The sequence below is a fragment of the Strongylocentrotus purpuratus genome, unplaced genomic scaffold (genome assembly GCF_000002235.5).
Source record: "Strongylocentrotus purpuratus isolate Spur 01 unplaced genomic scaffold, Spur_5.0 spur5_scaffold_17, whole genome shotgun sequence".
Lineage (NCBI taxonomy): Eukaryota > Metazoa > Echinodermata > Echinoidea > Camarodonta > Strongylocentrotidae > Strongylocentrotus > Strongylocentrotus purpuratus.
Genome location: NW_022145602.1, coordinates 8,208,866 through 8,234,665, shown reverse-complemented (window position 1 = coordinate 8,234,665; position 25,800 = coordinate 8,208,866). Strand labels below are relative to the sequence as shown.

At 37.6% G+C, this 25,800-nt stretch overlaps 2 protein-coding genes across 2 annotated transcripts; one reads left to right on the top strand and one right to left on the bottom strand.

The window, feature by feature from the left end:
* Positions 1–3,068: 3,068 nt before the first annotated feature.
* On the bottom strand, positions 3,069–9,426 carry LOC577528 (retinol dehydrogenase 8). The gene is made up of 5 exons (XM_030988616.1): positions 9,062–9,426; positions 8,292–8,471; positions 5,711–5,804; positions 4,501–4,609; positions 3,069–3,327 (listed from the first exon to the last, which is right to left on the bottom strand). The coding sequence occupies exons 1-5, from the start codon at positions 9,324–9,326 to the stop codon at positions 3,124–3,126; spliced, it is 852 nt and encodes a 283-aa protein (XP_030844476.1). The 5' UTR covers positions 9,327–9,426; the 3' UTR covers positions 3,069–3,123.
* Positions 9,427–12,249: 2,823 nt separating this feature from the next.
* LOC100893957 lies at positions 12,250–24,702 on the top strand. Its single transcript, XM_030988151.1, has 9 exons — positions 12,250–12,267; positions 12,737–12,897; positions 14,005–14,288; positions 15,298–16,958; positions 20,935–21,096; positions 21,812–21,976; positions 23,411–23,575; positions 23,841–24,008; positions 24,661–24,702. The coding sequence occupies exons 1-9, from the start codon at positions 12,250–12,252 to the stop codon at positions 24,700–24,702; spliced, it is 2,826 nt and encodes a 941-aa protein (XP_030844011.1).
* Positions 24,703–25,800: the final 1,098 nt, after the last annotated feature.

Genomic DNA, 25,800 nt, shown 5'->3' with positions numbered 1-25,800 from the left:
CTCAAAAGCATGCATTAACTGAGAAACGCTAAAATATCTTTAAAAAAACAATAACGACAAAGCGGCCAACAGACCCAGGGGTCTCATTTAAATATAAATACTGTAAGCATGCATGACCAAGAAAACGCATTAAAAAGGGTATATTTTTTATAAATTGGACGCGGTCCGAGCGTTAAGGGGTTACAAAACGTCCATTAAAAAAGGTTACTTTTTCAAAATTATGCTGTACGCGTTTAGGGGTATTCCTTTAGATCCCGACTCGGAATCGAAAGCTGGTCGGGAAGTAAGTTGTCTTTAACTGTCGGTTACGTTAGCTTGCTAATGTAAAAACATATAAAGAAGCCCCTATGACATGCTTGATTACGACAACAATGTGGTCAATATATGGTCACGTTTCTGCCACTCTAACTGCATCTAAATGGTGATATTAATGGCGTCGTGGGAACGTTTTTATACACATTTAATATATCATATTACGTGTACCTAACCATAACCCTAAACATTATGACCTAAACTCACAATGAAGTGCAACCCTCACCCTATGGCCCGAATTCACAAAGCAAGGTTTGAGCTCAAACCTCCTTTTGTTTCGCCAAACCTCCTTTTGTTCTTTCAAACCAGGTTTGTAAAAAACGCGTAAAACGCGTCATATGAAAACTAAGGTTTGTCGTCAAACCTCCTTTGTGAATTCGGGCCTATATGTTTCATGAAGTATAGCCTGGATCATAGGATCAAATTTTGATCCTCCATGGCAACTTTTGTGACAAGCACTTGTTCCCCCCCCCCCCCCCATCCACAGGGTTCCTTTATTAAACGATAGCAAACAAGTCATAACTGACATTAATAGGGATTAATGCCCCACAAAAGGGCACTAATATCGCACAGCGACACGGTTTTGATCCTGGGGGGTCATGGTAACGAGGCCATTGCTTAGCCAATGAATCATGACTGTACGCAGCGGGCGCTAGGGTACGTCGACGCCCCCACAAAAAAACCAAAACAAAGAAAATGCAATACATTTTTAATAATTCATTGCATTTCCCTCCAGTCCCCGACAGGAAAATATCCTCTGTAGGGCCATGCATTATGGTTCAAGGCATGCCCACACAGAAGATATTGTTAATGTTGGGGGTCGGGGCAAAATGCAATGAATTATTGAAAATGTATTGCTTTTTTTTTTTTTTTACTTTCAGTTATGACTTAAGGACGTAGGTCCCATAGTTGATTAGCATTGTAGCACACACCTGCTTTAGCAGTCACGCAACACAAACACTCCCCAATTGTCATTCAATAAAATCTGAGAATGTATACTATTATCTCGATCTATTAGGAATAAATCATTGTCAAAATCATTCAATTAATTGGGGTAAAAATAATTATTCCGCCATTATGACCAACGGTGTATATAAGCAGACAATCTTCACATTACTCGTGCCCCGCTGTACTCTGCTTGATGTAAGATCGGGGGCTCGTTTCATAAATTTGTTTTATTTATAAGAAATGCTTAATTTCTATGATAAATTTGCTCTCAGCCAATCAGATGCCTTGATTTCAGTAGCTTTTAACAGAGTAGCTTGTAACTTGTTATTGATATAACGTTCTATGAAACAGGGTCCAGTTCTTTCTCTTTACAACGACATACAAGACTTCTACTTTTCGTGGTAATACTACTGACAACTGGGCTCCCTCTTATAAAGAGTTGCGATTGATCTGAATCAATCGCAAGTCCTCTAATCAATCGCAAGTTTGCAGTCCTTTATCTCTTATTTACACACTTGCGATTGATATCAATGCCAAATAATTTGCGACTAAAAACAACTGTTTATTAGACGAGACACAAAGGAAGAAACACAAGAAGACTAGAAGAACAAGAACAAGAAGAAAGAGAAGAAGGAGGAGGAAGAGAAGAAGAAGAAGTAGAATAAGAAGAAATAGGAGGAGAAGAAGAAGAAGAAAAAGGAGAAGAAGAAGGAGAAGAAGTAGAAGAAGCCGTGTGATGAGGAAGCAGATGAATAGTTGAATACTTAGGCCTATTTACCTTGAAGACAATGACTTAATTTCAAACCACAATACCATCGACCAGAAGGGAGCGGGGGGGGGGGGGCGACCTTCATCAAATTTCAAATTGAGTTAATTTCGCAATTCAGATTAACAGTTTATTTCTTTCAATAAAAACACACACACAAAATTGTCAGGCTCTGAACTATTTTGACACTGTTCCTTTCAACTTTTCAATATTATTTGCCCCATCAGGGAAGTATTGCAATAAAATAACAATGATAGTAATAGCAATATCAACATTTTCATATCAATTTCTGATGTCAAATAATGAAGTATTATAGAAAACGACAAACAAACACAAAAAATCACATCAAATACTACAGGAATATTTTATTCATACTTTAACAACATAATTTTTTATAATCATCAATATAATTAGATAATTACATTTGTAACGCCAAATTCATACTTCAGCTAGGCGGGGTATGGAAATGTTTCAACAAGCCTTTAAGTCGATCTTAAAATAAAGCCGATCATATTATCATCAGATGATCTAAATTCGACATTAAATAATAAAACACCCTCAAGAAGCTTCAAAAATTCTCAAATTAAACTCCAACTTGAGTCTTAGGTTAGGTATAAAAATGTCAGAGGTAGAAAAGGTGATATAAGGGACAATTATACGTCATCAATTTTGATAGACGTGTTTCAATTTTGTTTTCACATAAAACAAATAAACATGATAACCCGACTCGACCTGCACTAGATGTCAAAGTTTTTATTTCAACCCCCTTTTGACCTTTCTTCCGACCTTAATCTAGGCGTTTTTAGGCAATTGCATGTCATTTTCTATTTGTGCGTATTGTGTGGTATAAGCAAGAAGTTACCAGCAACTTCTTGGTATAAGGTATATCAGCTTTTTTTTGTTTTTTTTGGAGATACCTCGTCCCTCTATCTGCAACTTTATAAATCTTGAACATTAACTATCATCATCTCGGAGCTGATCATCGGGTTTTACCGAGTTTATCGAGTTTTACCCCCCCCCCCTCCCTTCCACCCAGCCCCTCGTTCCTAGAGCTGCCACAATGTCTCTCACATTCACTATCATCATTTTACGCTTATTCATTCAAACAAACTTTCTAAGCCAGTCACACCTTCTTCGCGGTATCTCTTGGCGACCCAGCTCCGCACATTTTCGCTCGTCGGGTACCGCAGTTTCGGTTTCTCCGCTTGTACGCACTCCACGATGACGTCGATGACCGGTCCAGTCTCCTGGGCGGTGAACAGGTCAGGCTTGCTGAGTAGGGCTTGGAACGCCGTCATTTCCTGCGTGGGACAATGGTAATACTATAGTAGTAGAAGTAGTAGTATTAGCAGTAGTTGTTGTACATGTAGTAGTATAGTAGTAGTAGTAGTAGGAGTATAGTAGTAGTATAGTATAGTAGTAGTAGTATAGTAGTAGTAGTAGTAGGAGTATAGTAGTAGTATAGTAGAAGTAGTAGTATTATAGTAGTAATAGTAGTAGTATAGTAGTAGTTGTTGAACATGTAGTAGTATAGCAATAGTAGTAGTAGTAGTAGTAGTAGTAGTAGTAGTATAGTAGTTGTAGTATAGTATAGGAGTAGTAGTAGTAGTAGTAGTAGTAGTAGCAGTAGTTGTCGTAGTATAGTAGTAGTAGTAGCAGTAATAGAAGTAATAGTAGTAGTAGTAGTAGTAGAAGTATAGTAGTAGTAGTAGTAGTATTTTAGTAGTAGTAGTAGTAGTATAGAAGTAGTAGTAGTACTAGTAGTAGTCTTCATATTAGTAGAAGTATACTAGTACTAGTAGTAGTAGAAGTATAGTAGTAGTAGTAGTATTTTAGTAGTAGTACTACTACTAGTAGTAGTAGTAGTAGAAGCATAGTAGTAGTAGTAGTAGTAGTAGTAGTAGTAGTAATATGACAAGTAATAGTAATAATAATGATAATAATAATAATGATAATGATATTAATAATAACAATAATGATAATATAATAATAATAATAGTAATAACAATAGTTATATTAACTTTAATAATGAAGATAAGAAGTAAAAGAAAAAAAGAAGAACAAAGGAGGAAGAAGAAGAAAAGAAGAAGAAGAAGAAGAAGTAGAAGAAGAAGAAAAGAAGAAGAAGAAGAAGAAGAAGAAGAAGAAGAAGAAGAAGAAGAAGAAGAAGAAGAATAACTACTACATTTATTGCGTACAGGTACACCCATTCAAGATGCTTAAGGCGCCTTTTATTACCATAGGCATAGTACAGCTGCTCTAAGGCATTCAAGGAATAAATTCCTCCAAGAGTCCATGGTACCAATCCACTATAAACTACACCCTTTTCAAGTGCGGCAAATATAGATTAATATATATATTGTCAAAGGGCATTGGTTCCGCGGCGGGACCCGAACGGCAAACCATGTGTTCCACTACTTGTTATAAAGAAATGAAATATGATTATTATGGATATGACGGAAACGATTTCTCACCTTCACTGTGTCTTCAGAAACGATTATGTTGTCATCTTCTGCCTTGGAGTTTGTGGACATAGTTTCAGCAAATTTGGTCGCCACTGGTCCTGGCTGGACTGTACTGATGCTATAAAATCAGAAGTATTTAAATGAAGGAAAAAAAATGATATAATGCAATGACATTAAGAAAAGGGCAGCAAAGGGCGTCGATCGAAGGGTTGCGGGGTGAAGTAACACCCCCCCCCCCTTCTCCAGGATGAACTGTGATATAATTATTAGTGAAGACTCTTGACTTTCAGTATACATGTTCTAGAGGCCCCGGTTTCCGTCTTGGCGCTTGAATCTGTATTGTATCCTCGCAAATGTGTTTTTGCCTCTCTCGATCCAGGTGCATTAAATGGTTAGTTGGAAAGTAAAGGTAACGGGAGTTTTCTTGATAAGAGCAGTTTTAATTGTGAGGAAACTTCCTTGTGGAACTAAGACAATAATCATCATCACAATTTGCTCCTTTCTTCAAAGCTTCTAGGCAAAAAAAAACACAAAAGTGTTTGGGGGAGGAGGGGGAGGAACTTTTGGAAAACTGGAGAGCTTTCAAAACAAACAAAAAATTGTCTGAAAACTCTGGTCTAGAATTGTAGGTTGTCTGTAGGTTGTCTCGATCAGAAGATAGAGTAGGAATATGAAAAACCGTTATGTCCCGGATCCGGAGCCCCGATCTGCGCTCCTTCTAAAGTTTGTTTTTTAGCACGGTTAGGCATACACTATGGTCAAATCTTATAATGATTGAATATAATCGTGTCGCTTTTACCCAAGGTACCCACATCAGTATAATGACTGCTCTTTCTCATTACCCTATCATTACCACGTATTATAAGATGATGACGTGGATCCTAATCATATGATTGGTTGAGAGCGTACACGTGACCAGGTATTACGAGTTACGATTGATCCATATCAATCGTAAGTCCTCCAATCAATCGCAAGTTTGCACTCTCCTATCTTTTATGTACATAGTTACGATTGATATCAACGGGGCCCAGGTCGAACAAACATTTACACTCAAGTCATCATAACAAATAAAACAAATACGGGTTACCTCGTCTCCTCTGAACTAGGTTTTATCTTTAACCCTTTGCTTACCGGAACCTAGTGGTCCCTGTGTTAAGCCTATGGGACCTAGACAATTCAGTAGCCAACGGGTTAATAAGTTCGATGGGGTATCACGTACCTTATTCCAAAGTGTTTAAGCTGTGGCAGTAACGACTCAGTAAGACCCTCCATCGCAAACTTCGTTGCATTGTACACATCCATGTAAGGCATAGCTTCAGAAAGAGAGAGAGAGAGAGAGAGAGAGAGAAAGAAAGAAATTATTTTGGAGCACGATCGCAAAGAATTTCGAGAAATCAACTCAAGAGAGATTCCAATACCATTTTTTATCGCCTTTTTAAAAGTCTAGTTCGGATTACGTAATAGCCCCTTCTCATGTTCCCACACCTTTACAGGATGGATGAACTTTGGAAGATACAAAGACATGTTGACCGATAAAAACATACCCATGTCACTAAGAAGAAGAATGTTTAACCAATGCATTCTAAGAACTATGACATATGGATCAGAATATGGACAAATCGTTTAGCAGAATGGCAACCAAGGATGGGAAAGAGAAGAAGAGGAAGGCAGAAGAGAAAATGGAGAGATGACCTAACATCATACATGGGAACGGTCGCTTGGACTAGGATAGCTAGAGACAGAAGAGACTGGAAATGTTATGAGGAGGGCTTTGTCCAACGTCTGGATGAACGATAGATAGATAGATAGATAGATGAATGTTCCCACACATTGAAGGGAAGGTAATTTACTGACAATACTCCAGAATTACGTATAGGCATACTGCCATCTGATGCTCACAATAGGGACTTTTAGATTTGCACGACGGTGAACGTGTGACGTCACTGCCAGTGCCTTAAATGGACGTCACATTGCCTTAAAAGGGCAGTCCACGTTCTCCGTTGTGCAAATCTAAAAGTCCCTATCGTCCCGACGTGTCGACCGCCACGTCCCACAATGCACCATCAACTGATTAGCGCGCATGCGTGCATGGGTACAGGAAATCGCTCTATGTGCGCAGAGAGATGGCGCAGTTGAAAATACTGTACAGAGTGGTAGCGATGACTGTCAAATACCCCATCTTTAATGGCTGACGCATAAGGCTCTTGAAATATGAAAATGTTGATAATTGATAGAGTCTGCAATTGTGTTTTAAGAATACTGGTAAGGATGATAACATTACAGACTAATAACTCTTACATAATGAATGAATGAATGAATAAATAAACAAATGTACGAATAAGTAAATAACTTACTAAATAAATGAATGAATATATCAATTGTAATTCAGGTGTATGAAGAGTAAGATATGCGTTATAGGTAGTGTATCCCTTTTGCAGCCGACATCAAATTCTGTAGAACTTTGCAGGAATCATGAATATATCACGTTTGTCCTATCTGTGAAATCTAAACGTTGTTTATAGCAATGTCCTAGTATTCAAATTATGCAAGGAAATCTGTTTACTTTCTAGAATTCACTGTCAAACACTATTGAGTGACTGGCTGACTTTTTTTCTTCTTTGGTAATATCATACATGAAATGAGCTGTAAGGGTACAGTCTAAAAACTGAAATGTTAAATCACCCTTTAAAAGGGCCGAGGAGTGACCACTCTTTCAAAATGTCAGATTGTTTCTTTTAACCTGCTAGATTCAACCTTTATAGTGTTGGATCCAGCATGTTCAAAGTGCTAATCTACCATTTTGAAAGAGTGGTCACTCCTCGGCCCTTTTAAATGGTGACTTAACATTTCAGTTTTCAGAGTACTAGTGTACATGGGCGTTTGTACACATCAATAACCCACTTCTTGTAACGGCCAAAATAAAGCTGACTGAATCTTTGCGCAGCACAGAACGTACGGCCACACGTACGGTGCAAGGGTCTGAAAATATTTCTACGCATAATTTTCGAAACGTGTTGCGAAAATTGTTAAAGGTCGATATAATTCCACATAAAAGCAATTACCAGTTCTATTTTAATCAGGGAAGTTTTTAGTTGGTGTTATCTCTTGTTTATATATTTAGCCTGCAGAAGGGACACACCACCTTTTACATATCTTTCAAATGCTTAATTTCTATGATAAATTTGCTCTCAGCCAATCAGATGCCTTGATTTCAGTAGCTTATAACAGTAGCTTGTAACTTGTTATTGATATCAAGTTTTATGAAACAGGGCCCTCTCTTGAGCACCAAATCGACCTTTGACATTCGACACCCATTAAACCCAACTCGAACCCTTTGTTGATTGTACGAGTTATGCGATCACAAAACCAATACACCGTGTGGCATAGCTACGAGTGTCTATATAGTAAAGCCCTCTAAAAAAGGGATCGGAGGTGTTTCATCAAATTCTAAAATTGATCATAAGTTTTTAAAATTAATACGACTGGATAGCTCCAATCAGAACATTTTAACATAATGGGTTTGCTTTTTTCTAGAGGTACAGAAAGAGAGAAGGACAAAAATAAAAAAGTAAACAAACAGTTATTTAATTTAACACAAAATATGATATAATATAAATATGATTATTCCATGGTATAAATACTTATGAGAAATCGAAATAGATTTTAGTTGATGAAACACCCCTATAAATCCCACGCGAACGACATTATCAGTCTTCTGGACTGTCGTTCTTATGGGTTAGCAGTAGTCTTAATCTAATGAGGACGGGATGAAGCTAACATTATTAACTACTCGCACTCACCAAGATGTCCGAGAATACTACTGATATTCACGATGCGACCAGATTTCTGTTTCTTCATGATGGGCAGCGCTGCTCGTATCAACCGCACCGTGCCGAAATAGTTGGTGTCAAACATACTCTTAGCTTTCTCCATACTCATCGCCTCCAGCGGCCCGAAGAAACCAAAACCAGCGTTATTTACTGTCAAAAGAAATATGAAAGGAGGAAAAGGGGAGAAATAAAGAAAGAAATAAGAAAGAACGAAAGAAAATTGATGAAAATAAAGAAAGAAAAAAGACAGAATGGAAGAAAAAGAGAAATAATGAATGAAAGAAAGGAAGGAAGAAGGAAAGAAAGAAATAGTTTTCGAACGGTTTTCAAATGTTTCGTTTCAATGCGTTGTAAGCCAACGTAAATGCAAAAGATCCAATATGGTCATAATACCAGTAAAATAATAATCTGGATTTGTTAAACGGTTTTCCCGCCATATCCAGAGCCTGAAGAGAAAGTAAGCCGAAGTTACTCGATGCATTCAAGTTTGTTGAGGTGCTGACACTGAAAATGCAATATATTTGTCTACACTTAGTTGAATTACATGCACAAACCCTTGTCAGTCACTTTATGTAACTGTGTCTGCAATGTGAGCCTATGAGACAGCATACTACATGGGCTATATACTTCAGCAGCTTCAGACACAGCAGAGCCTCACAGACCTAGGCTCTACTCAAGGCTTTATGAACTGTGGTAACATTCAAATTAGAGTCGGTGCCTTCAGACTAGGCTACACTCACCCAGGACGTCGACACGCCCGTGTTTCCCCATAATGAACTCGAAGATGCTCTTGTCCTGATCGTCGACGGTGACGTCGAGCTGGCGAACGAAGAGCGTCTTGTCGAGGGCATCGCCCGCCGCCTTCTCGAGGCCTTCCTTCTTAGCCAGATTCCTCATGGTGGCATAGACCAGGTACTTCTTGTCTGGGTCCTGACCCAGCCTTGCGGCTAGGGCCAGACCGATACCGGTCGAACAGCCGGAGATGAGTACGACAAGAGGGGCCATGGTGTTCTTGAGAGGGTGGAGAAATGTCAGCAAAATTGAAAGGTTATAATCCTCGGCGGAAAATACCCTATTTTAACCGGATTTACCCCACACCCGAATAAACGGTCAGCATACCCTCACAAAAAAAAAGTTGAATGGTATCCCAATGGAAGTACCATTGAAAATGGGCAAGCGGGCCCTTTATAACTAAGACAACCCATTACTTTTTATTGTATTTTATCATTGTTTATCAGTCCTCTTTTTGGCGTCCAATCTTTAATGACTCTTGCCCTCACAGTTGTATTGATTTATGATTATACACAATATCCAATGCGTCCCAGAAAAAACGAAGCCTTCGTCTTCTTTGTGCATGGCTGATCGTCAACGAAACGGAGTTAAGTCTTTTGTCAACTCTGTTCGTTGCAACGGCAGGCAGCCAGTAAAAACGAACCCGTTTGGTCAAATTATGGAAATGTGAGCATTAATTTAAACAAACATAACCTTGTTATTCCTGGCCCATTTTTCCTGATTAAGGTCTCATGTGAAAGGGCAGAAATTTAACTTTCTAGAAATGTGATTTACTCCTTGAAATTCAGATACCGCCCGCCCAATGACTTTTTGGTTTCCTCTCTTCAAATTGCTTTTAATCACTCATGCGTGAGATATGCATCAAATGAGTTGCATCAAATGAAAGAAGAGGATCTAAGCTTTCCAAATATGTGTCATTTATTAATTATAATTGTGATTAAGTTATGATAAAACATCGATAGATCTCGGTTTCGTTTTTTCTGGGACGCACTGTATATTACGAAAAAAAAACATCGCGATACGGATTTAGCCTTTTTCTAAAGACAAATGTTGACTATTGATTTTACCCTTTATTGATCATTGTCGATTGGGTAATCAACATGTATCCGTTTGTGTTCTCAGGAAATAAACGACGTTTATTTTACTAAAACCTATCACGCTGGCAATTTTGGCATCCCAATATCAAATTAGGTCACCTCCCCCGCCAAAAGGTATTACAATGCAGTAGCTAGGAATTTATTATAGCACCTATAAATATTTTTCGGGAGAGGAGGGGGGGGGGCCTAATTATTGCGGGGGATATATCGTATTGTTTGTGCAGCTTTGAATTACATGTTTTTACCTTACGATAGCTCCATAGTAACAATAATAAAGTTAATTATGTTTATAGGCGGTAAATAATTTGTGTAATGCTACTACGACGGGAAAATTATATCGAATAAATAAACGTGTTTTATTTTGCACTATTTACAAATCTCACAAGCATTTTAAAAGTACGTATAACTAATGTGTGTTTTCATGATTGTGTATATATCCACCAAAATGATTTGTAGAGTTTAAGAGACTATATAACAATTTCAGGGGGCGGGTGGCACAAGACAGTAGTCACCAAGTGTTTGGTGTTTTGTTTTGGGTACTAAATACTATGGGCGCGTTCATTCTTGATTTTGACGGCCAGAATCAGGCATCTGTTACGCGTTTAGTTTAAAACACGATTGCGTTCATGCTCACTTTTGTAGAATCACCGAAAAACGGCGATCACGATCGCCGATCGTAAACTCACAAAAAGATGCGTTTACAATTTGTAAACGCGTTTAAATGGGGTCAACGCACTGACCTCTAGTGGGTCTACGTAGCATGCGCACACAGGTTTGCGAATCCAAGCTGAAGGCCACCCAAGGAGAATTGCCTGGAGAAGTGAGCATGAACAGTGCACCGTGGAACTGCGATTACGATGAGCGTTTACGATGAGCGTTACAAATCGCTCATTCTGCCTTCAAAATCAAGCATGAACGCGCCCTAAGACAAGCAAGAACAAATCAAGGTCATAAGCCCATTCTTCTTATTTTCCATCTTTACCGAAGGGGGGGGGGGGGCATGTAGTGACCGTTAAACGAGCACCTTGATAGCCCTCTAGACGACTCAAGTACCTTTTATCATATTGAAAATTTAAACTTAAAATTAGAATTTTCATATTTGTTTGTGAAATGATTTGGATGACGAAGTCTTCGAAGTCTTCTCAGTTAATATAATTAACTGATACCGATAATCTAGATACAGAGCAAAGTCCATTATATTCAGATGATATTGGTTTTAATCACCTGTTTGCGCGTGAATATCATATCATAGTTAGTTTTTAACCATATTAACTTTACGAACCTTACACACAGAAACGTAACTGCATGTCGACTTTATTTGTTCTGCGTGCAAGATATTTTATAATATGCTTGTTTGTTTTAGATTAAAAATTAGCCACATCATCAAGTTTTGTTTTGTACTGTACGACTTTCTGTCTTTTCTTTTTAAAGCAATTTGGACCTACATTGTAAAGGTATGTGCAGTCTTGTTATATCATATTGTTAATTAAAAAAAACATATAAAACATAACTTTGTACACATCATTATTCACCGATATACAATATTGGTCAAATAAAAAAGAGCTCAAACCATATGGAATTTTGAAGGATATTCCTGAATTAGAAGTGGTGCGGATCATAACGGCGCTTTCGGCGCTTTGACTGGTGACTTTCCGTTGAATGCGGATTTGCAGCGCCGCGAGATATGTCGGATGTCTCGAAGTGGGCCACGGATTCGATGTCGGTTTTTCTCTTCGTTTTGTTGTTGCTATTTGGTTTTTGTTTTATCTTATTGTAAGATGCAATGCTTTGCCTCGGACTAGTGATCATTGTTGAATTTCACTTTACTTTAGTTTGATTGATGATGATGTCATTATTTTCCTTGACCCTGTTTCGTAAAACTTCTTTTGGTAAATCTTCGTCAATAGTTTTGACTTATGTCAAGTGAGCTCGATATTGTAAACCTAAAGAAACGATGAACATGTATGAAATGAAGCTTATAAATAGCTTAGCATCCCCAAACCACTTAGAAAAACGTTCAGCAGGGCTTGCATGTAAGAATGAGGGTGATGCGGATTGTTTGTCTGCCCCCCCCCCCCCAACCAAAAAAAAAAACCAAAAAAAAGTTTTTGCTCATTACGCCAATGCTGGTCACCATTAATACGTACCAGTATTTGGCTCGCATAATTTAAAATTTGCCCCCCCCCCCCCAAGCAATTATGGATCCGCACCTGGACATTGGCACATTGGCATCTATGTATTTGTCGGTAATAGGTGGCCTCTACACCCTCTCCCCACTGAAAAAGGTCTAGCAATGCCCCTGCCCCCCTTCCCGGATATAAGCTAGATCTTCAAATTACATTTCAGCCCCTTTTATCTTTGAATAAAGTTCAGTATTAAATCGCAAGTTAAGCCAAGAGGCAACCATTTGGATAAGGGGGGGGGGATGTAAAAAGTGAACCATTCCGTGTACACTGTACATGCATGTCACTAATAATATGAGTAATTTGCATAGTAAACGGCAGAATCTCCTTTTTGCAATTACAGGATGTCTTCCTGAGGTTACCATTCATGTACCTTTCCAGCGGACTGAGTTTGTGTCGAATGAGAAGGACATCTTGCACCATGGGTAGATTCTGCCATCTCTATCTGATCATGATTCTCTTGATGAGATCTGGTGATGTTGAAACCAACCCTGGACCAGACAGGTCAGTCTGTATATGTATTTGAAGCTTATTTCCTGTTCTTTATTGCGGCAGTAATAACCAGTAGGGGCTTGTATTTATAACGATCACTCATGTAATCAAGATATCATGTTTTGAGTACTTTTGTAGATATAAGCTCTCCAATCTATGAAGTGTAGGGTTGACACTTGTTTTTTTACAGGCCAATAATTCACCAATACTCAAGCTTTTTCGAAGATGCAACATGATTCATGTTGTACTACACCCTATATTTCATAACTTGAACAAAAATACAAGTACCTGTTATTGAGACTAGGCATGAAATATATATCATATATATTTTAGTTTACATTTACTCTTGGTTTTCTTCAGTACCTTTGATAGGTGTGGTATCCTGCCACTGACTTTCAGATAGAGTCAGCCTTTATGAAGGCGCCCTAAATCATGGCTGGAGAAGCATGATTCTTTTGTGTTACAGTAGTCTCTTCTCAGTGACAATTTACATGTATGTTGTTAATATCTGCGTTAAGTACCGGATATCACTGTTTGTGTTTTGGAATGGTATTTCAACGAAATGTTGGGTCACGTAACCCAACATTTTGTAGATCAGATCGTGTTCTACCAAAATGCTCAAATCGTGATAACGCCATTACGTGAGTGATCGTTACAAGCCAGCAGTATGATTAGTAAAATACTTTTTTTTTTATTTAAGCGTAGCATCACATACATGCATGCTTATTTTTCTTCCATATTTCAGTGCACTGCTTAAAATGAGGTATTTAGCCTTGTGTGTGTATATGCATCAATATACCTTTAAATTTATCTTATCAGTTCATGTAGCTTAATAAAATCAGATAGGGATGCGCATGAAGCTGCAGGTACTGACAGTGCTCAACTGTTGGAGCTAGTGTACATATTTGTAGGCTGGAGTAGTTTATTCTTCCATGTAATTAGTTGTACTGTCTGTTTTGCCCAAAGCCAAAGGCTCATCAAGAACTGAACTAAACTTACAAAGTATGAAGCTAGGTGCTTCAGTGAATGTAGAGTAGGGGTTACAAGACTTACAACACAATAATAGATACTTAAGAGATTTTTAAGAGATGCTTAACAATTATTTTTTTTTAATTACAGGATTGTCAGTGAGAAGGATTTCTTGAAGCTGTCCAAGCAAATTGAACCTAGCTACTACAAAGAGGTGGGCATTAACCTGGACATCTCCATCGCAGAGCTAGGTCAAATCGAGAAAGATAGCCATAATACAAGTGATGCATTCATGACAGTGTTCATGAGATGGAGAGACAAACAGCCTCCAGGCACTGACATCAGGGCTCTTCTTGCAGAGGAATTAGAAAGAAGTGACTTAGAGTCCCTCTCTGTCAAACTACTCACTGGCAGTCTCTTCCTGAAGCGGACAGGTGAGAATAAGAAGGAAATCTTGTCGGCTGCCCGCAAAAAGGCCTTAACTGCCATTGAAAATATTTTGCTCTTGCAGGCAGCCAACAAACACTGATTTGACACTTTCTCATTTGGTACAAATAGTTTTACTTATAGCAGGACATCCCATTAGATGAACAGCCCATGAGACTGATACTGCCAGTCTTGTGGGCTGTCAGTCCACGGGTCGTTGGTCTCAATGGCCTTCTGACAACTTTTCAGATTGTTCGCTAGACATATATTGTCGGTCTTGTGGGCTGTTGGTCGCATGGGCTATGACCAATAATACATGGTTGCAGACCCACACACTTTGTGGTGTGTATTATTAAAACGGAGATGATGAAATTAGTTTTACATGAAGCTGTACAAGTATTGTCATTTAAATTTCATGGCATTTCATACTCATCTTTTGACACCAAGTTTATGAAAATTGTGCCATTACAGAGTTGTTTTATCTTTTGTGACCTTATGTCAGCCACAAATGGAGAAATTCTGATTTGTGTGTACAAAACAAAAAGAAAACTACATTCCTCTCAGTTCTTTCTATATTGCGTGTAAATGTTTTTTGAGCTGTAATTCATAAGGTTCATCATTTATTATGGTCCGTACTGTTAGCAATAGAAATTAATGATATTAACATGTTACGTATAGATACATAAATAGACATGTACGTTCATACAAAAAGACAAATTCAATAGAGATATTTTGAAGTTAGAAAACAAACATACCGTAGACATGTGTCACGCATCAACAATAGTATACATGTATGATGTGTAAAAAGTAAACTGCAAATACAATAAATTATCATCTGTTCTCATTGAATCTTGGTCCAGAGAACACCCTCAAACAGCAGGAATAAAACAAAAATAATGTATAAAGTTGACAAACAATAAATACATCAAAAATTCGTTCTTATGTTCATGCGTATCCTCAAACAACAACATTTGGTTTTCAGGAAAAATTGTCACACTTATGGTATTAAATTTGTAGGTGCACCTATTACAATGCCAGGATCACAGACCCAACCACTTTCTCCTGACCTGATCAAGAGATGTGCAGATGATTTCAAATTGAAATACCGGACAACTCTCTGTAAGATAAGAGCTGATCCTCTCATCCCAACTTCCACTGTGCAATGGGACGACATGTACACAAACCTTGTCCTGGAAAAGGATGATCGACAACGCAAGCGACCACTTGAGTACAAGGATCTCTTTGATCTAAAAGTCAATGGAGAGTTCCCCAAGCGGATCATGGTTCAAGGAGAGGCTGGGGCTGGAAAGACAACATTCTGTGCTAAGATTGCCTGGGACTGGATAAATGAGAGTACTGTTCTCCCAAAGTTTGTGTGGGTACTTGTTGTCTCTTTTCGTGAAGCCAAGCAATACACGATCGGTGAGATTGCCAAGTCGTATCTCTCCAAGGACAACCCAGCAACAGCCTGCCAGATCACTGATTACATCCGTTCAAATCCAAAAGATGTATTTATGGCGTTTGATGGATTAGATGAGTTTGATGGCAAGGTTGTACAGCAAAGGAAAGCTGGTTCAAAGTCGGAATGTCACCAGCCAAAGTCTGCTGATCAAACCAAGGCAAGATCTAAATCAAAGATGAACAAGAATAAGCGGCAGAAATTAATGCAGCCAAAGTCATCAAGCCCAACAAGTGCCACTTCGCAGCCAAGAGTCAACAGTGCAGAGGCAAGTGGAAGTTCTTCAGAGAGAGGTAAAATTGCACTTAAAGACATTCTTCGTTCAGATGAACTTGCCGCTTGCCCTGTGTTGGTGACAACTCGCCCATGGAAGGTCATGGAGATTAGATGGGATGATAGTCTGAGCAAACAGTACACTTTCATGCATGTGGAAGGTTTTAGCGTGGAGAATGTGGAGGTTTACATTCACAAGTACTTTCAAGATGATTGGGCCACAGCAGAGCAGCTTATCCAATTCACCAAAGACAATGACGTCATATCTGAGAATATGGCCATGTATCCTATCTACATAGCTATGCTCTGTTTTATGTGGAGAGAACTTGGTGACGAAAAACAAGAAAAGTTTAAGTCATTACAAACTTTTTCTCAAATATTTGATGAAATGTTTGAATTCTTGAAATTGCATTATGCTCAGAAAAAGATCACAGATTTAGAGAGCCCAGCTTTCCAAGCCTATCGCTCTCAAATTGAGAAGCTCATGGAACCAGTTGCCAAAGTTGCTTTCCTTGGGCTACAAGGAAACACCCTTATTTTCAAAGAAGGTGATTTTGGACAGCGCTCAGACTCCATTGAAACAGCTTGCAGAGTAGGGGTGTTGTCTCAGGAGAAAAAATTGTCATCTATAAATGATAAGAGCAGTCCGTTCGTGCAGTCTACTATCTTCTTTCCACACAAACTCTTCCAGGAGTACATGGCTGGGGTCCATCTTGCTTCCCTGTATGAATTAGACCACAATGAATTCAACAGGCTGATTGAGCAAGTAGTGCTGCCTAGGAATGAAGAGTTTAGACATCTCCTTTACTTCACTGTATCACGGAACAAAGCCATTGCAAACCATGTCATGAAATGCATGGTGCAGGGTAACACCCCGATCCCAATTGAGATGGATTTCTTAGTTGATGTATCTTTTGAGAGTCAGGACCTAGATACCGCAGCCTTGGTGAGGGGTGGAATATCATCTCTAACAATAAACAGATACATGACAACACACACCATAGCAGCGTACATGTATGTATTCACTGGACGTGTATATACAGATATGGTTAGTTTGATAGCTTTATACATACTTTAATAAGTATCATTATTTAAAGGGGACATCCACCCTGATATTTTAGTTGGTTTGAATAAAAGCAGAAAATGTGTAAAACAGGTCATTGACAGTTTGAGCAAAAATTGATTCAAATGATTTTACATTCATAACTTTCATATTTGAAATCGAATATTGCTCAAACTTTCAGTAATAAGTTTCTCTTGTTTTTTTGCTTTTATTGAAACCAATTTAATATCAGGGTGGATTTCCCCTTTAATTGCAAATCCATCAGGCATCTATAGACATGCATTTTTATGCCTCCGTAACGAAGTATCCGGAGGCATTATGTTTTTCAGGATGTCAGTCCGTACGTCCCATTCTCGTGATCAGGTTATCGCAAGAATTGACTGATGGATCCCTGCCAAACTTTGGTCATGTATGTAATTGGCAGAACTAATGAACTGTTTAGATATTTGGGTCACGAGGTCAAAGGTCACAGTGCTCATTATGTATGCAAAAATAGTTAGTGATCGCGTTATCTCAAGAACCGATTGATGGATTCCTGCCAAAATTAGGTCATGTATGTATCCTGCAGAGCCGATGAATTGATCAGATTTTGGGGTCACGAGCTCAAAGGTCGGAGGTCACAGGGCTCATTATGTATGCATAAATAGCTCGTGATCACATCATTATAACCGACAGTCAGATTACTGCTGAGCCAATGAATTGATAAGATTTTGTGGTCATGAGGTCAAAGGTCACGGGTTCATTATATATGCAAAAATAGCTTGTGATCGTATTATTATTAGAACCGATGGACAGATTACCATCAAGCCCAAGACATGTATGTATCTTGCAAAGTCAGTGAACTCATTTGATTTACGGGTCATGAGGTCAAAGATAAAAGGGTCATTTATGTATATAAAAAATAGCTTGTAATCACGATATTCTGAGAACCTGTTAATGGATTACAATCGAACTTGAATTTGAAAAAATTATTTATGACGGAGGCATCATTTACGACTGCGCGCAGTTGAAGTTCCATCTAGTCTAGGAATGTTTCTTGATTTGCCTTTTTTCCACTGTCTAACATCGATGACCTAATATACGTGATAATCTGTAATATAATACAATAATTTTTTGTTTCCACTTTGTATGATATCAATGACAAATTATGTGTGTAAATAAAAGTGGCAGGGATATAAAATAGATATAATGACTGCTATGAGAGGAATAGTTCTTTTATAGGCTCAAGGAGATGCTGCATACTGATATCTCTCCAAAGCGTGCCGAGGGGTGATGCCAAGATGCAACATCCCGACAGTCCCTAAAACAAATATTCCTCGAATCTTAAAGCATATCTTTTATATACCATAAAAAAGGTCATAGAATACATGTGTGACTTACCAATCAGGCCTAAAATAAAAACTTGTTGTATTGCCCTTAGGGTGCCGAAACATGGGTCGGTCGGTCGGATTTTTTTAAAACTTTTTTTTTGTCGCCCTCTTTGTGCTGATATTTTTCAGTTTTAATTTTTTTTAATTTTTTTTTCCCGCCCACTTTTGGCTGATATTTCTCAGTTTGTAATGCTTTAATACATGTGTTTCAGCGTCATCATTCCATTCATATCTTTTTCACCTCATAATAATCCATGGATTGCAATGTTGTGTCGATCGAGATGTTTACGACAGTAGGATTTTGAAACTAGGGCAGAATACGAGTGAGAATTTGGGAATGATTTGATTTTATGCATTTATATCCCATTTATCCCAACAAACAAAATACATATTTATTTTTTTCATTAATAATAAACAAATCTAAAAAAACGTTTTTTTTATAGTTTTTTTTTAAATGTCGACCATAGATTTTCAGATTTTTGGGTCGGTCGCAAAGGGCAATACTGGTAATCAAGTTTGTTTACGCTATCGAGGTGTGTGCTGAAAACTTGCAGGTACATGTAGACCTAGTCTTCAAATATTGGTGTTCTTGCTGTCTTGTTGTAATTGATCATCATCAAGAAGTTCAGCCTTTTATTTTTTTACCTACTTTGGATATAAAATGAAGTTTAGAAACTAAAAAATCTGAGATTATGATCTAGGCCTACAATAAAGATAAAATGTAGCGATCAAATTAATCGCACAAAAACTGTACGGTTGCCGTGTTGCGCACAAACATAAGTTTCAACACGTATTAAAACCAATGGAGATCGTAACTATTTTCCTGGTACAGGAATCTTGCGGGAATATCACTCATGGATGGGGATCGCAGCAAAATTTTAATTATTTTTGTGGAACCCGGAATCTTGCGGGAATATCACTGGTGAACTATTGACCATTGGGCCTACTGGCATTGTCTCTTAATGGCTAAAATCACGACTGTGATTTCAACCAATCAGATGGCTAGATTTCTAAAGAGAGGTATATAAAGAACATTATTTACCTCTAGGCGTTGTGGCGTGCGCCAGTAATCCAGCTAAGAAGTGGAAATTACAAACTGATTCAGCCAAGGACGCAGGTTCGAAACTGAGTCACGTCTTTCAGATGGTGACGTTTAAAGGTCGGTGCCCAGACGAAAATAATCATATCTGATTGATTCACGTCTCTAAAAACCCCCCCCAAAAAACACACACACACACCTGTCTTTAGTCATCTGATTGGTCGAAATTGGAGTCATGATTTTAGCAATGCCGGCCTACCGGTCAATAGATTTTGAAAAGATGCCTGGGTCATGGGCAGCATAAATAAAATGTTGCTTAGATCCCCATTGGCTTATGTGTACAAAGTTTCTTTGTGCAAGCGCGGATACCACAAAGTGCTTTTTGTCTGAGATTCCTGAATGATCGTAACATTCAGGCAACTTTCCAGCAAAGATTTATGGACAGTGTCTCAGATTTTATGTGATGTTTTAACCAGTCTCTACTCAAGAATAGGATAAGGTAAGAATTCATTGTAGAATTGTTTGTGAATTTGGTATATAACAGATATATCGACTGCTTTAAAATTCAAAGCATAGCTGTTTCTATACTGGCTCTCGGGGACGTTAAATCCTGATATGACCCTTTGGCGCGCCAGGGCAGCCCTTGAGCCTATAGAAACAGCGCTGCCTCTCATAGCAGTAAATATCTATACAAAATTAAATTGATAAAGTATCAAAAGATTCATTCACAAAATAACATTTAAGAAGAGAAAGAAAGAGAAGAGAAGAAAACATTAATAACAACATTTTACATGTCTTCAAGGAAGTATCCTTCGTACAATATGTTGACACTAGTTATATCTTAAAGAGGATAAATACTAATGATGATTATTGACTGGATATTTAAACCAACAAAATATGGGGGGAGGGGAGGGGAGGGGGGGGGGTGGTATTGTGATATTACTTCGGACGTATCATTTTATATACCCATCACTTTTATAGGCATATGAAAAATATCGACAGTGCTATTTGAATAAGTTGTATTGGACTACCAACCCTTTTCTGGTCAGAAAATAAGCCATCTTCTTGAAGGGCATTTCCTACCACAGTTTTGCTGCAACCAGTCCTGTTGATAATTTGATGCTTAGACTTCAGAGTAACCCTTTAGATGGAGGAAATAATAAAGGGCCCTTTGAAAACGACCTTTCTTTAATACCATGCTGCATTACAGACAAAATGTTATTCCAGACCTTCTTTTGCAAAAAGAAATTGGGATCATAGGCTTCATAGCACTTCTCTGATGTTATAGACTACTGTAGAAATTACACATTATGCAATCATTCAATGATTCAATCTTAATGCAGGCTGAGTGACAGAAGCACTAACAAAATTTGAGGTGATCTTAAACTTTAGCAATGGACATATTATAATTTGTTGTTTGTTTTGTTTTTGTTTTTGCTTGTGATTTAAGATCTGGTATGAGATTATTGGTTACACATTTGGACCAATTGTATCACATGATTTGGCGGAGATAATATGCTCTGTGCCCTCTCTAAAGGATGTTTCACTAGAACGAGCAGTCTTGCACAGTGACTTCTATGCAGTTCTAGCTAAAGAAGGAAGCAAGTCCAAGGTGAATGAAAATACATACTGTAATGTCGTAATCTAGCCTATCGAGGGGGAGGGGGGGGGTGCTTTGTCAAGACGCAGAACATCAATCACTTGAAAATAGTGGGAAATCACTGCGATTGCAGTCTGGGGGAAAAAAGTTAGGTTGGGTCAAGAAGTTATGGTTTCCGGTTGTTGGCAAATAGATATAAAGAGGAAATAAAGAATATGAGTGGTCCAATGGATTAGTCTACGGAAAGTGAGCCATTATGTATGGGGTTCGAATCCCTTACATACGTAGCACTTATGTTTGGAAGACATTAATCTACATTTGCCATACTCAAACTAGGTGTAGTATAAAGTGGGTACCTAGTAGGATATATTTCTTGAATTCATCACTATGTAGTATGTAGAGATTTATTGCGCTATGGCTGTAATTGTCAGTCCTCCTCTTGTAAGATACATGCTCCGTCAAAAATTTGTCGGTGGTTGCTATCGTGCACTCATCAAATTCTTAACTTAAACCCTGCACAATAAATCACTAAACCTTAGCTCAAACCTATTTGCAGCCCTTGTCTTAATCCTATATAGTTGACTAAATAGAGCACAAAGCATTTGTCACCTAAGCATAGCCATACATATGCATGTATGCCTGAGCACCAAGTTATGTTTTCATTCATTAAATAAAAACATGTACTCTGATAATGTACTTGTATGAATCACTGTTTGTATACATATAGGTCCGAACTGTCAAGCTTGAATCTTTATTGTGTCCAACGTCAGCCCCTTCCCATCACCTAGTAGATGCTTTGTGTTCCATGCCAAACCTGACTGAACTGACACTAAGTGGACAGGAGGAGGAGGAGTTCTATTCTACACTGAATGCAAAGGCATCAACTTTACAGGTATGTATGTGTTTTTGTACTCTATATCCTTGCCATGATCGATTCATGTTTACATGTAGCAGTGGAGATGAGTTTAAGGAGTTATATTTTAACAACAGTCACTACCGGTATTTTTCTTGTTTTTTGTAATGTTTTATATAAAAATATATAACAGTCTTAGCAGAAAAAGAAAATTATTGGAAAGAGGTTCTATCATATGCAGTGTATGATACACAATTCATATAGCTTGAGTTAAAAATGTGATGTTCTGCAAAAAACTTCACTTTTAAAGGTTAGCTTCACAAAAGATTGTTTGGTCTTTAATGGAGAATCACTTGATATGTTTGAGGAAGCAGTTTGAGGAGAAAGGGAGTTTTGTGTTGCTACTTTAAAGTAATACAATTTCAGTAAATAAAAAACACTGAATTACTGTAAAGACTAGTCAATACAAATATTTTAGTTTCTAAATTGGTGTATTCTTAAGTTCACAGCGATTCATAAAGTTTTAATTATGTCACCATGGGTCTGAAATAGGTATTAAAGTATACGTCAGGTGGAATACTCCCTTTAAAACAAGGATAGAGATCTAGATCACAGTGTACTTACTTTGAGCACAACTTCATCTACTCACTCTCCATAAAAATTCTTGTATAATGCAAATTTTTAGTCATGAATGAATTATATAGCATTTAGGCAATATCAAAAATGTGTCTAAATAATTGACAAAGCTATTGTTCCTTCTTTTGTTTATTTCAATTTTCAAACATAAATACAGCTCTATTTTTTAAAATCAATCATATAAATAATATACATTCTAAAATGGCATCAAGCCATCAACCATGGTTCATTTGACTGTAATTGTCAGTCCTCCTCTTGTTAGATACATGCTCCGTCACCAATTTTTCTGTGGTTGCTATCCTGCACTAACCAAATTCTTAACTTAAACCTTGCACTAAAAAGTATACCTATCACTAAACCTTAGCTCGAACCTATTTGCAGCCCTTGTCTTAATCCTATATAGTTGACTAAATAGAGCACAAAGCATTTGTCACCTAAGCATAGCCATACATATGCATGTATGCCTGAGCACCAAGTTATGTTTTCATTCATTAAATAAAAACATGTACTCTGATAATGTACTTGTATAAATCACTGTTTGTATACATGTAGGTCCAAACATGCTCCGTCAAAAATTTGTCGGTGGTTGCTATCGTGCACTCATCAAATTCTTAACTTAAACCCTGCACAATAAATCACTAAACCTTAGCTCAAACCTATTTGCAGCCCTTGTCTTAATCCTATATAGTTGACTAAATAGAGCACAAAGCATTTGTCACCTAAGCATAGCCATACATATGCATGTATGCCTGAGCACCAAGTTATGTTTTCATTCATTAAATAAAAACATGTACTCTGATAATGTACTTGTATAAATCACTGTTTGTATACATGTAGGTCCAAACTCTCAAGCTTGAAGGTTTTAGGTGTCTGATATCAGCCTCCTCACATCACCTAGTAGATTGTTTGTGTTCCATGCCAAACCTGACTGAGCTGACACTAAGTGGACATGAGGAGGAGGAGTTCTTTTCTATACTGAATGCAAAGGCGTCAACATTACAGGTATGTTTGTGTTTTTGTACTCTATATCCTTGCCATGATGAATTCATGTTCACATGTAGCAGTGGAGATGAGTTTAAGGAGTTATATTTTAACAACAGTCACTACCGGTATTTTTATATTTTTGTAATGTTTTGTATAAAAATATATAACAGTCTTAGCAGAAAAAGAAAATTATTGGAAAGAGGTTCTATCATATGCAAAAAAAAGAATAAAAACATGTACTCTGATAATGTACTTGTATGAATCACTGTTTGTATACATGTAGGTCCAAACTCTCAAGCTTGTAGGTTTAACGTGTCCGACATCAGCCTCCTCACATCACCTCGTAGACGCTTTGTGTTCCATGCCAAACCTGAATGAACTGACACTAATGGGATTTAATTTTAAGGAGGAGTTCTTTTCTAAACTGAATGCAGAGGCGTCAACCTTACAGGTATGTATGTGTGTTTTTACTTTATATCCTTGCCATGATTAATTCATGTACACATGTAGCGGTGGAGATGAGTTTAAAGATAAAGTTGAGTTCTGGTCATGCAATTGTATTGTGAAAGAAACGTTGTGGAATCGATCAGAAAAGGTCGATCATCTAGCAGATAAGTATTGGTGTGTACTGCAAGGTTCTGGAATCATCAAAATGATAAGAAATTTGGCCCAGTCTTGGTAAAGTTACAAGCACTGTACAACGATGTTAATGGGACTACACGAACATATGGCATAAAAATCCGTCCTGATTTTTATGATGTTACATGCCATATTTAGAATATTAAGGCATTTGAAGAGCCATGCTTTCAAGGGAACACTTTGTATCTTATGTTCCTCCACACTTGCATATTACAATGATAACGCTCACAATTTTTTGTTCACCTCTTCCCAGAACTCAACCTTCTTTTTAAGGAGTGATGATATTTTAGCAACAGTTACACAAATTTCAATGTGTGTAATGTTTTGTATGAAAAATATGACAGTCTTAGCAGAAAAAGAAAAGTATTGTATAGAGGGTCTATCATGTGCATGCAGTGTATGATACAGTATTCATAAACTTGAGTTAAAAATATGATGTTCTGCATAAAAAATCACTTTTAAAGGTTTGCCTCATGAAAAATAGTTTGGTCTTTGACGGAGCCTAATAACTGGATTTTTGAGTTAGCATTTTGAGGGGAAAAGGAGTGTTGTGTTGCTACTTATGCAGTAATACAATTTCAGTGTAAACAGATCACTGAAGTACTCGTATATTTAAATATTTTTGTTTCTAATTTGTATATTATTAAGCTCATATCGATTCACAAAGTTTTAATTATGTCATTAATGGTCTGAAATCAGTATCAAAGTATACGTCAGATTTCAATATTCACTCAACAAGGATGGTGATCTGGATCACAGTGTACTTTTTTTTAGCACAACTACATGTACTCACTCTACATATACATTTTGTGTAATGCATACTTTTAGTCATGAATGTATTCTATAGCATTTAGACAAGGTGAACAATTTGTCTAAATAATGGACACAGGTATAGCTTTTTCTTTGTTTATTTAATTCTACAAACACAAATACAGCTCTATTTATTAAAATCAATCATATAAATAATGTACATTTTAAGATAATGGGCATCAACCATGGTTCACATAGGGGTGTTTGTGGTCCTGTGGATAACTATAGGTCTCTGGACAGTGAACCATGAGGTATGGGACTCGAATACCTGCCGTACGTAGCACTATTGTTGTTTGGCATGACATTATTTGCCACACTCGACCTAGGTGTAGTAAGCGGGTACCTGGTAGGATATATTCCTTGAATTCATCACTACCGTTGCAGGAGCTAAAGCCAGGATAAAAATATTCAAAGTCCTTTGAAAGCACAGAGAGATATTACATGTATATCATAATGTGACTGTGCTTAACAAGAATGGTATGTTATTGTTATTAAACCTATCATTTTTTTAAATTATTACACTTACTTTTATGATTCACTGTATGTACAGGTCCAAGCTATTTTTCTTGATGTAGTCACGTTTCCCACACCAACCTCATCCCAGAACCTAGCAGAATCATTGTGTTCCATGCCAAACCTGACTGGCCTGACAGTTGATGTTAAGACTTCTTTTGAGGGTTTCTGTTCTACATTGAAAGCAAAGGCATCATCCATTCAGGTATAATAGATCAATTGAAATACAGTGTCTTTGCCCAACATTTTGTGAAGAACTGATATTTTAATTTTCACTTTTG

Excerpts from the sequence above, each read along its gene's own strand:
- LOC577528 (XM_030988616.1), bottom strand. The coding sequence starts at position 9,326 with ATGGCCCCTCTTGTCGTACTCATCTCCGGCTGTTCGACCGGTATCGGT. Across the intron at positions 8,472-9,061 it reads CGGGCGTGTCGACGTCCTGG|TAAATAACGCTGGTTTTGGT; the intron begins GTGAGTGTAGCC and ends TTCTTTTGACAG. Across the intron at positions 3,328-4,500 it reads TTTCTGAAGACACAGTGAAG|GAAATGACGGCGTTCCAAGC; the intron begins GTGAGAAATCGT and ends TGTCCCACGCAG.
- LOC100893957 (XM_030988151.1), top strand. Across the intron at positions 16,959-20,934 it reads ACCTAGATACCGCAGCCTTG|ATCTGGTATGAGATTATTGG; the intron begins GTGAGGGGTGGA and ends TTGTGATTTAAG. Across the intron at positions 21,977-23,410 it reads CAAAGGCATCAACTTTACAG|GTCCAAACTCTCAAGCTTGA; the intron begins GTATGTATGTGT and ends GTATACATGTAG.